The 13,056-nt window shown below is 46.0% G+C and overlaps 5 protein-coding genes across 5 annotated transcripts; 3 read left to right on the top strand and 2 right to left on the bottom strand.

Annotated features, from left to right (window-relative positions):
* Nucleotides 1-5,223: 5,223 nt before the first annotated feature.
* Nucleotides 5,224-6,073, top strand: GGS25DRAFT_519582 (uncharacterized protein; the record flags this gene model as incomplete). The annotated part of the gene is made up of 2 exons (XM_049263729.1): nt 5,224-5,848; nt 6,042-6,073. The coding sequence occupies 2 exons, from the start codon at nt 5,224-5,226 to the stop codon at nt 6,071-6,073; spliced, it is 657 nt and encodes a 218-aa protein (XP_049119051.1).
* A 193-nt stretch (nt 6,074-6,266) lies between these two features.
* GGS25DRAFT_482163 (Frataxin) lies at nt 6,267-7,676 on the bottom strand. Its single transcript, XM_049260249.1, has 2 exons — nt 6,895-7,676; nt 6,267-6,801 (listed from the first exon to the last, which is right to left on the bottom strand). The coding sequence occupies exons 1-2, from the start codon at nt 7,222-7,224 to the stop codon at nt 6,556-6,558; spliced, it is 576 nt and encodes a 191-aa protein (XP_049119050.1). The 5' UTR covers nt 7,225-7,676; the 3' UTR covers nt 6,267-6,555.
* A 1,874-nt stretch (nt 7,677-9,550) lies between these two features.
* Nucleotides 9,551-10,623, top strand: GGS25DRAFT_519580 (Thi4-domain-containing protein; the record flags this gene model as incomplete). The annotated part of the gene is made up of 3 exons (XM_049263728.1): nt 9,551-9,869; nt 9,919-10,477; nt 10,542-10,623. 3 exons carry the CDS (start codon nt 9,551-9,553, stop codon nt 10,621-10,623), a joined length of 960 nt encoding a protein of 319 aa, XP_049119049.1.
* Nucleotides 10,624-11,076: 453 nt separating this feature from the next.
* On the top strand, nt 11,077-12,414 carry GGS25DRAFT_530085 (phosphoglycerate mutase-like protein; the record flags this gene model as incomplete). Its single annotated transcript, XM_049265344.1, has 2 exons — nt 11,077-11,132; nt 11,194-12,414. The coding sequence occupies 2 exons, from the start codon at nt 11,077-11,079 to the stop codon at nt 11,978-11,980; spliced, it is 843 nt and encodes a 280-aa protein (XP_049119048.1). The 3' UTR covers nt 11,981-12,414.
* Nucleotides 12,175-13,008, bottom strand: GGS25DRAFT_189055 (DNA binding methylated-DNA--cysteine S-methyltransferase). The gene is made up of 3 exons (XM_049256698.1): nt 12,796-13,008; nt 12,574-12,697; nt 12,175-12,520 (listed from the first exon to the last, which is right to left on the bottom strand). Exons 1-3 carry the CDS (start codon nt 12,908-12,910, stop codon nt 12,370-12,372), a joined length of 390 nt encoding a protein of 129 aa, XP_049119047.1. The 5' UTR covers nt 12,911-13,008; the 3' UTR covers nt 12,175-12,369.
* Nucleotides 13,009-13,056: the final 48 nt, after the last annotated feature.

Raw genomic sequence — 13,056 nt, 5'->3', positions numbered from 1 at the left:
GATACAAGCCGTATGGACATGTACTTGGCACCATGTCGTCAATCCGGCTCAGGGAAGACTAGGGTATCTAGTAGTGCAAAGTGATGAAATGGGCCGAAGGGTTAATACGATGTATTGATGATGGCTTACACTGTTAGAGCTCTGTACCAAAAAAAAAAAAAATCATCATGTTCTCGATGGCTTGACCCAACCGCTCAAAGTGCTGGTTTTTCTACTTTGGCTGTAACCTTACGATGTGCCCCCCACATTAAAGAAAATGTTCCAATTGCATGGACGCTCGAACAGCCTTCCTTGCAGGTTGCTTGCATGTTACTTGCAGACGCGCAGAATCCAGGAAATGGTGTACGGGCAAGAAAAACCCCACGATCCGAGTCTACATGTTCGTTGACTGATCGACCAGTCCCATGAAATGCCGGTCTAAGATCCTCGTCTGTGTGAAAGAGACATCGGGAACCAAACGTCCTGTTCCTGGGTATGTACGTCCTGTTCCTGGGTACGTAGTAGGGGACTGTTGGACTGCTCCTCAACTACCTAGGTATGGCATATGCCAGATCTGGATATCAGTTTAAGCACAAGCCACCAGCTCTCTCTGCTGCCTCTGCTCTGCCAGGGGAGGCATCTCTCAATGTCACCCCAACGTCCAACATCTACAACCAATTGCTTGATTGGCTTCTATTTCGTTCTAAGACTTAAACTGAAGCTTTTCTTGACTTATTTTTCAACTTATTTTCAACTTGCGTTTGTCCCGGAGCTCTTAGCCATCCGCCGTTCTCCCAACGCCGACCAAAACACACCCTGCCAGATATTACACATCCGTATCCGACGGCTTGTTGTACACTTCGGTAGACCTTAGTGTCTGACTCTACATATGTACTACGGTTTTTCTACTTCCACTTACTGACGTGGCCATGAAGCTTAGAACTAACAGTAGTTTTCTGTTTGATCATGTTTGTCACAAGGGGAGGCCTCGAGAAGTACAAATAGGCCCTTCCATCCTCTCTGTTTGATTTCTGAAAAGTTGCTCTTCCCATCATCATTCACGACTCCATTCCCACAGCATCGTGACCAACCTTTGCACCAAAATTTGGTGTCATATCATAAAAGCGCGCGAAACACATTTATCACTTCAAAATCAACGGCAAACTCTGCCAAAGACTACTTTGAACACTAGATAGTCAATAAACACACATACATTCTCGCTGTTACCAAGCTTCACAAACTTCGTTGCAATGCCTGCCTCTACTCCATCGTACTATGAAAAGCCAAGGTGATTATGTACCCATGTACCATTGCACCCTTGTACCCACCCTACCTACCTATACCCCACATCCCTATTCTTACCCCCACGCCATTACATACATACTAGTAGTACATAGTATGTAGCACAGCAACTCATTCAACTTACATACATACAACTGTATATGGATGTGCATTGCGCATCAATACTGCTATGTAGAACATGCTAACTCTTTCAAAAGCGCCTCCTACTATTTGCAGTTCCAAAAGGCTGCAGAGAAGTCGGACAAGCTCAGCGCTTATACCAAAGAGGCCGACCCTCTCATGGACAAGTTCTTCGTGACTGGAGAATCCAGCGGCAAGTCAGGGGAATCCATGAGAGCTAAACTAGCTGCATGGGACACCCGCTTCAGCGATGCCTCTAAGAGCGGATAATCGATCCTCAAAAAGAGCCATCGCATCGCGCCTATTTCGCTGGTGTCCCGAGAGGGAAACTGCGGCAAAATGGCGCCCATCTAACTCTCTTATCGATTTGGTTTTTGCCTTTTTGACTTTTTGATACTTGAGTTTTTTGGCTTTTTGGCTTGACAGCCTGTGGACGATGATGAACAACAACAAAAAAAAAACACAAAACACAAAAAAACACCACAAAACAAAAACACCAAAAAAACACACCAAAAAAAAACCACCAAAAAAAAAACCGACAGCAGGGATGAAGATTGGGAAATTGACTGAAGGATACTCAATGAGCAATCATTGAAGTGGTAGGATATCAAAATGGATTTAGACACTTGGAGTACTCAGGTACTATGTAGGACTTTGGTGAAATGGGTTTCATGTATTACTCTCTCATAGTTTTCGTTAATAGCAGCGAAATCAGAAAGCAAGAGCGCGCCTAGTTCAAGTCTTGGCTGCGATTTATACGGGGACCCCAGCTTTTCCATGTTCCACCTGCTAGTGACTACTAGACTCTAACGTATTAGACCTAGAACTGGACCAGACTCAGATCCGGACCACCTCAAAACAACAGCAATACCAAATCACTTCAAATAATTATTACGCCGCCAAACATTTACTAAATTTGATATAATTTAATAATATGATATATTATCTCAGTTTAAATATAAATATCATATTAAGAATTAGGTGCATCGGTTGCGCGGTTCGGAATTTGATAATATGTATGTATACATAGTAGGTTTTATGCAACTAAGCAGTATAAAAGTCGTATCTCGATGAATCGGCGTCGGATCTTTTTTTAAATTTTTATATTCGTATATTTCGATATGATAAACACGTTCGTAAAGTTTCGTTTCGTTTGAGGCAGGATTCGTGGCGTTATAAATTCTTTTAAGTGATTTGGTATTGTTGTTGTTTAGTGTTGTTTTGGGGAGGTTTTGGGAGGTTTTAGGTATCCTAGGTAACTAAAAAATTAAGGTGGTCCACATCTGAGTCTGGTCCGGTTCCGGGTCTAATACGTTAGAGTGCCCTTTTAATAAAAGTGCTTAAATCTTTAATGGCCCCCCCACATGAACGCTTGATCTCACGGCGCTCATTGGCTGGTTCTAATCGATTAGGCCGGAATAGGAAATAATTCAAGTTTTCGACCAGAAGAGGGCAGAGGAATAGAATTATGTTAGTTAACTATTGTACTTTGTACTAAGGTTGTTTCGCTTAAGATGCCTACATATGTAATACTTCGTACATAGTTAACTACAGAAAGATCGAGAATCAACCATCAGTTGGGTCGCGATAAATCGCAAACCGATCAGAATATTTGTTACTCAAATGGGTTGCGCATACATGCATTTAGTAGCCAAAAGGCGCTGGATTTATCCTTACATAGGTTAGTAGTTTGTGATAGCTAGTACCCATACAAACTATGATGCAGTGATGCGCTACTACTAGTAGTAGTACTAGTATGTAGTTACCAGATAGCGAAGTGCGTAGCTTACTCAAACAAGTACGTCGCGAATCGATTCAAGTTGAAATATATGTCACTGATGGAATGGAATGTGCAGCTGCTAAATATCGCTTTTTGATCGATTAGATCTACCTAGGGTAACTTGTCACCCTTCCTTTCCCAAGGTTTACATCAATGATATCCATGTAGTTATCTGGTGATGCAGGTTTCCTACGTGCCAGGTACACAATGCCTGATGCCTCCTCCTGCAGGTCCCTGCACCTTCAAATGTTTTATGTAGCACATGCAGACATCCAAGAAAACCATGTTAAGATATGGGTACTTAAGCATATCCACTTGAAAGGCTCAATTGTTTCAATCACTCATGTGGTCGATACTCAGCCTCAACACTAGTAACTAGTTCCCGAGTCCACAAATGCTGCCAGCCGTTTAAGGCTGGCCATGAACCCAAGTTCGGAGAAGGAGGAGAAAAGAAAACATAAGAAAAAAAAAAAGGGTGGCGCCCAGGTTTACCCCCTTTTGTTCTAGGTAGCAGCGTAGATTGACTGCCTAGTATCTATGTATCCAACTCTGCGATCCTGCAAAGAGCGAAAAGAGTTCGGTCAATTTCGAAACACATACCTACTACTAGGCACATAACAACAAATTCAACAATACATGCACCCTACACCTTGAGAGTGCCTGGGTACGAAACTACGTACCTGGTTTTGCAGACACCCTGCAAGGTGGAAGCCCTCCCTGTTGCTTTTGCACTGCTTGGGTATCTACCAGGTGCCTACCTCCCTGCTCCGTACATGATGTGTGCCCGATGATGAACAGCCTCTATTGAGACCCCAAAGCCGGCCCACCCATCATCAGCCAAGAACCGAGAGAGGGCAAAGAGAGGGGTGAGAAGCGCCGACTCGGCCTTTGCAAAAAAAAATGAAAGTCATCTGGGCTTTTCGGGGGAAACTAACTGCCCACTCACCACCCAGTTGTTTCACGTCGCTAAGCCTCTGTCCAAAAACTTGAAGCGGCTTGAAAAAAAAAAAAAAAGAGTAAAAATCACTTAGGGTGTAGGGTGGTCAATAGGTAATAGGTATGTCGGAAAGCTGCGTTAGAGTGCTAGCTACTAGCAATGTAGGTACGTAAGAACGGCTGCTAAACATTAGGGAGTAGTTTCGGAGCTTTCGTGATTGAAGCGACCTGATCTAACATCATCTTGCGAAAGCTGTCTGCGATGGGCTGGCTACTAACTATCTGTGCATACATGCACACCTACATCCGACGATCAAGGCTGCATCTTACTATGTATAGATAGGTAGGTACACAGGGAGCTGTAGTATCCATCTGATGATCTGAACTATCTGCATGTACATGTTGCACTGCATAGTGTGACCAGTGGCCACAGCTTAAGTCCCGAGAATCAAACATCATCCACTTATCGCCGTCTCGGATTTTAGAGTGCGGCGGAAGATTGTCCTTGTGTCGCCTCCCGGGCCGGGACGGCCACACGCATGCTAAGCTTTTATTTCGCGGTTAGGCTAGGTGCATGTTTAGATCCGGCGGGAGGGTTCTTGGGTGAGCCCGGCTAGGTACATATGTATATGGCATGTGATATGATATCGCCTTTGAGAGCACGTTCGGTTCATAGGGAGATAGACATTAAGGGAGCACTGGATGTCATAGGACGTTATACGAATCCATGGCATCTAATTCACCTCTGAGCAGGGTGTGAACAGAGCAAGCAACAGGAGAAGCACCATGCCTTGCTTAAGCTTATATTTCCTTCCGCCTCTAAGTTCCTAGTGACTTTTCTTATGATCGCCGAGTTAAACCTTGAGGCGAGATGGTTACCTAGGTGAACAAGCGTGTATACGCCAAAGTCTAAATCTAATTGTAAGTTATACGTAGTCAAAGTCAAGCCTTCAGTGTTGTTCACACTCGTGTTTACCTCGTCTGCCATAACTACATATCGTACAATACAATACAATATACACTCCATCAAGACACATCCATTCTATTACATCAAAACAATACAATATAGTTACATCTATCCTGTTACATCGACAGTCTCACCCACCATGAAGCCCTCCACCCTCATCCAGCGCCTAGTCGCCCCTCTCAGCGCCACCCGGACCCTCACCAGCGCCACGCCTCCCCAAGGCCGATTCGCGATCCTTACAACGGAGAAAGACAACACCCAAAACAACAACAACAACAACAGCAACGACATCATCACCAACCCGCCCTTCACCCTCTCCGACGCCACCCTGCACACCGACACCTTCCCGCCCCCGGCCTCCTGGCCCAACAGCTGGAAGATCCCCGTCTCGCACTCGGCCTGCACCTCGTGGGCGCTGCCGGCGGCGCGCATCCGATCCGCCATCGGCGACATCATCACCTGGGGCGACACGCCCACGCCGGCCTTCCCGCACCCCGTGCCCAAGCTGATCGAGCCGCGCACCTGGCACCTGGCCACCGTCGCCAACGCGACCGCCTACGTGTGCAACTGCAAGTGGGAGCACTACGACCCCGTCCCCGCCGACGAGATGTGGGAGTTCTACTACCGCCTCGTCGCCATGTGCGGCCACGGCCAGAGCGGCTGGCTGTTCTCCAAGAAGTGGGACAAGGGCTTCGCCGTCGCCGCCACCGACTGGGTCGAGGGCATGAAGCCCCAGCTGAGGATTTGCCCGCCTTATTGTTGTGGTACGTTCTTTTTTATTGTTTGTCTGTATTTTCTTTGATGCTGAGAAAGGGAGGGAGAAAAAAAAAAAGGGGGGGGGGGGGGGGGGGGGTGGACGTGTGTGCTTATGGAACGGTTACATACAGAGAGGCTAACATTTCGTGATACTCTAGGTTAGGTTGAGGAATTTCATACCTCCAATTACCTTCAGATTAGGCGAAGACTCTGGAAAGCGAGGGTCGACATGAGATTTCCTTCCGATTGGAAAACCCGCCATCACAGCTGAGTTCCAAGATAGCCAACTACCTACCGATATCAAAGAATAGGGAGAAGGGAGAAGGGAGGGTATCTACGACGAGTGTATAAAGGGAAGAGGGGTTTAAACGAAATACAGTGTATGATTCACATAATAGACGCCCCAGTAGCGTAGGATGGATAAAGTAGCTTTGGAAAGAATTGGATTCTCATATCTATAGAGCATGGTTATTAGAGTGGTATAGCAAGCAAGCAATCTTGGGAACAGTCCCTCCTCCCAAGCCCCAGTCCTAGCCATGCAAAATGCCGCCTATGGTACAGTTACACTCCCAGCCAGAAAGGACATTGCTGTCTCATGAATATCGTATCGTGGTCACATCACGCATTAACAGAAAGAAGAAGTTACACATTCTCAACAAAAAGATCCCAAGATAAGACTTGGCTTTTTTGTGCTTGAAGAACAACAATCATCTTACTAGGATGGACCATCGACCACAATGCCCGTCTCCTGGAGCAGAAGCTCACTCAACGTCGAACCGTCTCGAAGGTAGACCCATTCTCCCTTGCCAGTGTCTTGCTTCTGACCTTGGCTTTCGCTGATGACATAATCGTATCGCTTCGGGCCGGTCACGGGAGACGCCAACCAGATCTGCTTGTTGGGCGGCTGCTTGTTGAGGACATAGGTGCCGACGTTGGGGATCTTAACGGTCATAACGCCAGCCTACAAGGAGAGAGCAAATCAGTTAGCCTCACATTTCGGTGTATCCCATTTCGAACCGATTTGGGGCATCTCATCTCGGGATGGATAACTTACACTGAACTCAACATCAATGTCGCCATTCTCGTCTTGCAATTCCTCGTACTTCTCCAAAACCGCCTCAAGGTATTCATTGGCTAGTTCATGATACTGGTTGTCGGTGAGAGGTGCGGCTTTCTTCGCCGTTGCCGGTGGAGGAGAAGGCTTCGCGAGGCGCAAAGTGGTAGAGAACGGACGCGAAGGAATAAATTGGCGGGGGAGGGTATGAGCTCGGACGGAGATGACAAGGCGGCCGGTGTTGAAGGCGGCCGCGCGACGCGTCATAATCGCGACGCTTCCGGCGGCCAGCCGGCCAATTTTCGTAAAACTTGCGCGTGACATGGTCATCTTTGATGTTGGTATTCGAAGACTGTACTGTTGGTCTCCAAGGCGTGTTGGATGTTCAGTGTCTGAGTAATCTCATGAGTCTAATGATATCTAATTGTTGGAATGTCCACCGAAGATATATAAAGTCATCACGCAGCGGTGGTGGTGAATGGTATATCGATGACAATGATTGAAATGTAGAAGATGACAAAAGGTCGCAATTATGACGGGAACATGCCAATCATGTAGGCACACAGGCGTTAACGTTCACGATAAAGAAGGTGAGAAGAACGATTGAACGCCGTTTCCTAGAATATTCAATGTCATCTAGAAGAAGGATCACTCCATTTCGGTCGATAATGGAAAGTGAGCCTCGTATTGACGAGTGGTTCTTGATTCACGACAAATGGGAAAGGATGAAAAAAAGAATAATTGACAATTAACCAACAGCTTTTGGAACGGCGTTCCCCGCCTTTAGCTCCCCTCCATGAGGTACCTACTTAGTACTAGGTTAGGTACTTAGGTAAATACTTCTTGGACCTACCCATAGCTACATATGCGAACCCCTGCAGCCACTGAGCTACTAGGTACCTAGGTTACATAGTAATTGCTCTTCAGATGGCCCGAGCTCCTTATGAGCTCATGATCCTTTCTGTCCCTCTCTACAAGCCCTGGACTCCTAGTCTTTAGTCCTAGGTTAGACCTTTCATCCACGGGAACTTTCTTGAGTTTTGTGAGAGGACCTAACCACTACTATGTACCTAGCAGGTGCCAAAAAGATATATCTAGTAATTAATACCTTAATAAGGGCTTATGGTCGCGCAACCTGTCCAACATGTCTTAGAAATTGTGTGTCGTCGGAGGATTTATATAGAAGGATTCGTGGGGGTTCCTTGGTCCTTACTAATGGAAGCACACACACAGGCTGTAGACGACAAGCTCGAGAAGAGAAAAGATTTGGCCGGAGCCCGGGACGAAAAGGACAGGCAAAATGTCCACACCTACTAAAGTAGCTACATAGTACCGTATATTTTCGGCATTATGGTCCTCTTGTTAGCTCCACTCATTAATGCGCTTTACTTAATTAGGGTGATTTACCCCAAGGTTTATTCAACTACACCTCATTTCGGAGGGATTCTTATCCGATTCCAGCAATATTAGCACGCAATGTCACGTGTCGGCACGTGAAACCTGCTCTCCAATATTTACGTTTATCTGTTATTTCTTGATAGATATATGAATATTTGAAGCTTCTTAATTAATGCATAACACTTTAAACCTATCCTTATTGAAAAAACATAGAAATAAGATAGGTAAAATTAGGATCACGTGGATTTTGATAACACTAGTACCAGAGCCTCAGCACTGAACTAACCAAATTGGGCAAGGTGCACAAATAAGTGGAGCTGACAAGAGGACCATAATGCCGAAAATATACGGTACTATCGTAGCAGCTTCTCGTTTAAGTGTCACCCACCCACGAAGACCCACCACTAGGTACGGTAGCAATCATGTAAGTAATATGTTTTGCGACTGCTGTACCGTTGGACCGGCAAGCATCGGCGATGAGCTGCATATAGAGGGTTAATATAGAGGGTTAATATCGCTACCGACATCGTTAACCCCAAAACCCTATTCTCCTTCGTGGTCATGGATGGGGGCTGTTCTTATTCTGGCATGACGACACTAGGGAGTCTAGGTATAGAGAGAGTCTTACCCCGCTTCGCAATGACTACAATGAATATAAATATCCCACGAGATACATCTCTTTCTGCTATGAGGCCTTTTTCTCCTTTCTCCTTTCCTCTCTATACTTCTCACTTTACCGTGATAAACCCATAAAACTTATTGCATTTGCAAATAATCGTACGCATCGTATTCAAGAATAGACCTTGATCACTCCTTACATGAGGAATTATATACTAACTATTATTATTAACTTGAACAGGACCGATACTCGGTACGCGTCCAAGATGGCACTCCCGCCATTGGAGGACATGACCTAGGATGGGTTATCCAGCAGGACTTCAAATGACTGCACTTGATCAGAACCCTCATCATAGGTAAAAAATCTGGGATGAGCCATGAGCCGGTGTTCGAGTCTCTGCGTCCCGTTTTGGAAGTACATCCAACCTTACCTTACACATTTAGAAAGTGACATTTCTAAATGCTGCGTTTGGAGATGTATGGAAGAAGGGAGTCAACGCGGAGCTTGTTCTGAGATTATACGGCCGAAAACTTGATCTGGATAATACCAGCGAAAGGATCATGCTCTCGATGACCCCCTAACCCCCCTTTAGCAACCACTAACACATAGTAGAAAACATACTTGATAATTCTATTCAAAATGGCACCATCCGCAACCTTCGTCGAGCCTACTACCCTCCCTCACAAGGATGGCGTTCCTGCTGGCAATGGAAAGGTCCAGGCCAAGGGAGATGTTCAGGTTGCCAACGGCAAATGGGAGAGCTTTACTTTTGACCCCATTAGGGAGTCCCAGGTCGCCCGTGCCATGTATAGCCGATACTTCAAGGACCTCGACACCTATGCCGAGTCCGACATCGTCATCGTTGGCGCGGGCTCCTGCGGTCTGAGCACTGCTTACACCCTTGCCAAGGCCCGTCCCGATTTGAAGATTGCCATCATTGAGGCTAGCGTCTCTCCTGGTACGCTCCAATGTCATATCACATATAACTAGAAGACTGACGAACTTAGGTGGTGGTGCTTGGCTCGGTGGCCAACTTTTCAGCGCTATGGTGATGCGCAAGCCTGCTGACAAGTTCTTGGCCGACCTTGGTGTGCCCTTTGAGGACGAAGGGTCCTACGTGGTTGTCAAGCACGCTGCGCTCTTCACATCGACCCTGCTGTCGAAGGTCTTGGCTTTCCCCAACGTCAAGCTCTTCAACGCTACTTCTGTCGAGGATCTCATCACTCGCCGTGATGAGTCCGGCAACATCCGAATTGCTGGTGTTGTGACCAACTGGACTCTTGTCGCCATGCACCACGACGACCAGTCTTGCATGGACCCCAGTACCATCAATGCACCAGTCATCATCAGCACCACTGGCCACGACGGTCCTTTTGGCGCCTTCAGCGTCAAGCGTCTTGTCAGCATGCAGGCGATCGAGAAACTTGGCGGCATGCGTGGATTAGACATGAACACTGCCGAGGACGCCATCGTGAAGGGTACCCGAGAGATCGTGCCGGGCTTGATCGTAGGCGGCATGGAACTTAGTGAAGTTGATGGAGCCAACCGTATGGGACCAACCTTCGGGTAAGTACCTCCTAGAGATCTTCACACGTATAGTCAAGGGATTTAGATGCTAACTAGGATGAAGTGCGATGGCCTTGTCTGGTGTGAAGGCTGCCGAGGAAGCTTTGGCGGTTTTCGACCAGCGCCAGAAAGAGAATGCCATTTAGAAATGAAGTCTAACCTGGGAATAGTAGATGGTGAATGGTTCGTTGATCAGTCGTTTTTTTGATTTATCATCTTGAGGTTATGATGTTTGCTTGTTGGAATTGGGATGAGCATACAATCCGCCAGAGAACACATTCATTGAAATGCAATCCAGTGCGTTTGGCCTTGGCCTTCATATGCAGTATAGTTCAACATTGTAACTATCGTCTTCATTCATTACGTACCTAGGTACTTAGTGTGTTAATGGTGACGTCTTATTTATGAGATTTTCTCATTGGATCGCATTCCATTCATCGGAATAACTCCGGAATAATGACATTGATCCATTAGACGCCTAACTAGTCAGCCCCACCAGAAAGTTTCTATTTAAAAAACTTCAATTCATTCTTTCTTTCCTTCTTTTCCCTCATCATTCCTCAAGCAAAACATGAATGTCTAGAGAATGATGTGTAGCAATGCACATTCTGCTTATTCGCCATGGCGAATCCGTCGATAATGTAGCTGGTCTCTAGTATGTAAGCCTTTTTACCTTTTATTTCCCTATATTTAAATGCTAACTAACCATTGCCAAGTGCAGGCTCCCGCGATTCACCTTTGACCAATCATGGAGTCCTCCAGACAAAAAGATTAGGTGCATACCTCGCGAAGCGTCATACTGTTATTGGCCCAGTCAAGCACATATTTACGTCGAACCTTCAAAGGGCTTACCAGACAGCCGAGGCCGTCGCCGAAGCTCAAGGTTCCTTGAAGGGTGATTCCTCGGCATCCCAAGTTTCTTTGGAAGTATGTCGGTTGCCTGAGCTACGCGAGAAAGACTACGGGTCATCAGAGGGCAAGAAATATGGCGTCAAAGTTGATGGCAAAGTTGACAAGCCAGATCCGTCAGACTTGGAAACTCATGATTCCATGAGGATCAGAGTTGACCATTTTCTGGACTTACATTTGATTCCAGTCATTGATAAACATGTATCTGATAACGCGGCCGTTGCAGTAGTGGCACATGGTATTATTCTCGGTGTCCTATTTAAAGCATTGCTTGAACGGTTCCCTTCGAGGTCTACCATTGCCACAGAATCCGTTGCTTGGAGCAATACTGGCGTTTTTCAAGCCAAACTGGAACTACGGGAATCCGTGCCACTCACAGACCCACCAGTGTCTAAAGACGGCGTTATTCCTCATATTGATCGAGCCCTAGGTCTTAAAGTCGAGCTGATCAATAATATTGAACATCTCGAAGGTCTGAAGAAGACTAGAGGTGGCATTGGCAGTGCGAAGTTTGATTCGCGACAGCGTACTATGGACTCGTTTTTTACCCCTACTTCTAAGAAGCGGAAGGTTGAGGAGACGAGGAATCCATAGCTTTTGACAAGTTTCAAACTACAATCTCAATGCTACTCGGATTTTTCTAAAAATCCGTAGCTATGGTACGTTTCCAATTATTTCCTTGTTCCAACCCTTTTTTTATATGATGAGAGAGCATATCTCACAGACCTGTTCCGAATTAAATGTGGACAAAAATTATGTCCAACCGCTATCTGATAATTATCCAACTCAAATTCTGTTGCCTACCCTTTTTAGGAACCGCTGCTAATTCAACATGTTCCATTTAGGTGTCCATCCATGCGTTCTTAGAAATGTCGATTCTATATCAGGCTCCTCTTCTACCCGATGTATCACTAGCACTGATGCTATGATCGTAACCATCTCTGGTTTCATTTGACTTGGCAATTTACCTACTCAAGCAGTTACTAGCGTTCATCTGCCTCCGAAGGTAGCTCATTCGGGAACCAGCCGTATTCTGATAGATCTACCATAAGCTCTCCGAGCGCACCCGTCGTGACAGTAACACCTTCAGCTTGTAGCACAGCTGCTTGGTTTCGAGCACCTGATGGTTGTGATCTGCAATTTGGTCAGCATTTACACCATTTCATACTAAGATGGCTATAGTGTACCGTGGCGATATGATGCCTTTGGAATTGATAACTCGCTGCCAGGGTACATTATCATGGTTGTAGTGTGCATCTGCATCCTGCGGGATATGTTTGAGACAAATTCCCACTTGGCGTGGCCGCTGGGCTACAATTTAGTTATTAGTTAATAACCCTTCATCTGATTTACTACCTCTTCGCGGTAGGTAGTACAGATTTTGAATAAAAATATCGATCCAAACATACGGGTTCCAATCAACTTTGCAATGTGACCGTAACTGGTGACTTTCCCGTAGGGAATTTCCTGAACAGCGGCATACACGCTAATATAGAAGATCGTGGCTTCATCTGACCTTGTCATCTTTTAGGTGACGCGGGGGGATAGATATGTGGTTAGATGGACGGATGGATCAGAATTTATGTAACGAGATCTGGAATCCTGGATGTACGGATATGTAAGGCGCCAACGAGGAATTGGTAATGGTATTCCGGTTTTAGAAGGCTGGA

The sequence above is a fragment of the Hypoxylon fragiforme genome (genome assembly GCF_022984875.1).
Source record: "Hypoxylon fragiforme strain CBS 206.31 chromosome Unknown GGS25scaffold_3, whole genome shotgun sequence".
NCBI lineage: Eukaryota > Fungi > Ascomycota > Sordariomycetes > Xylariales > Hypoxylaceae > Hypoxylon > Hypoxylon fragiforme.
This window is presented reverse-complemented; position numbering and strand designations above follow the sequence as displayed.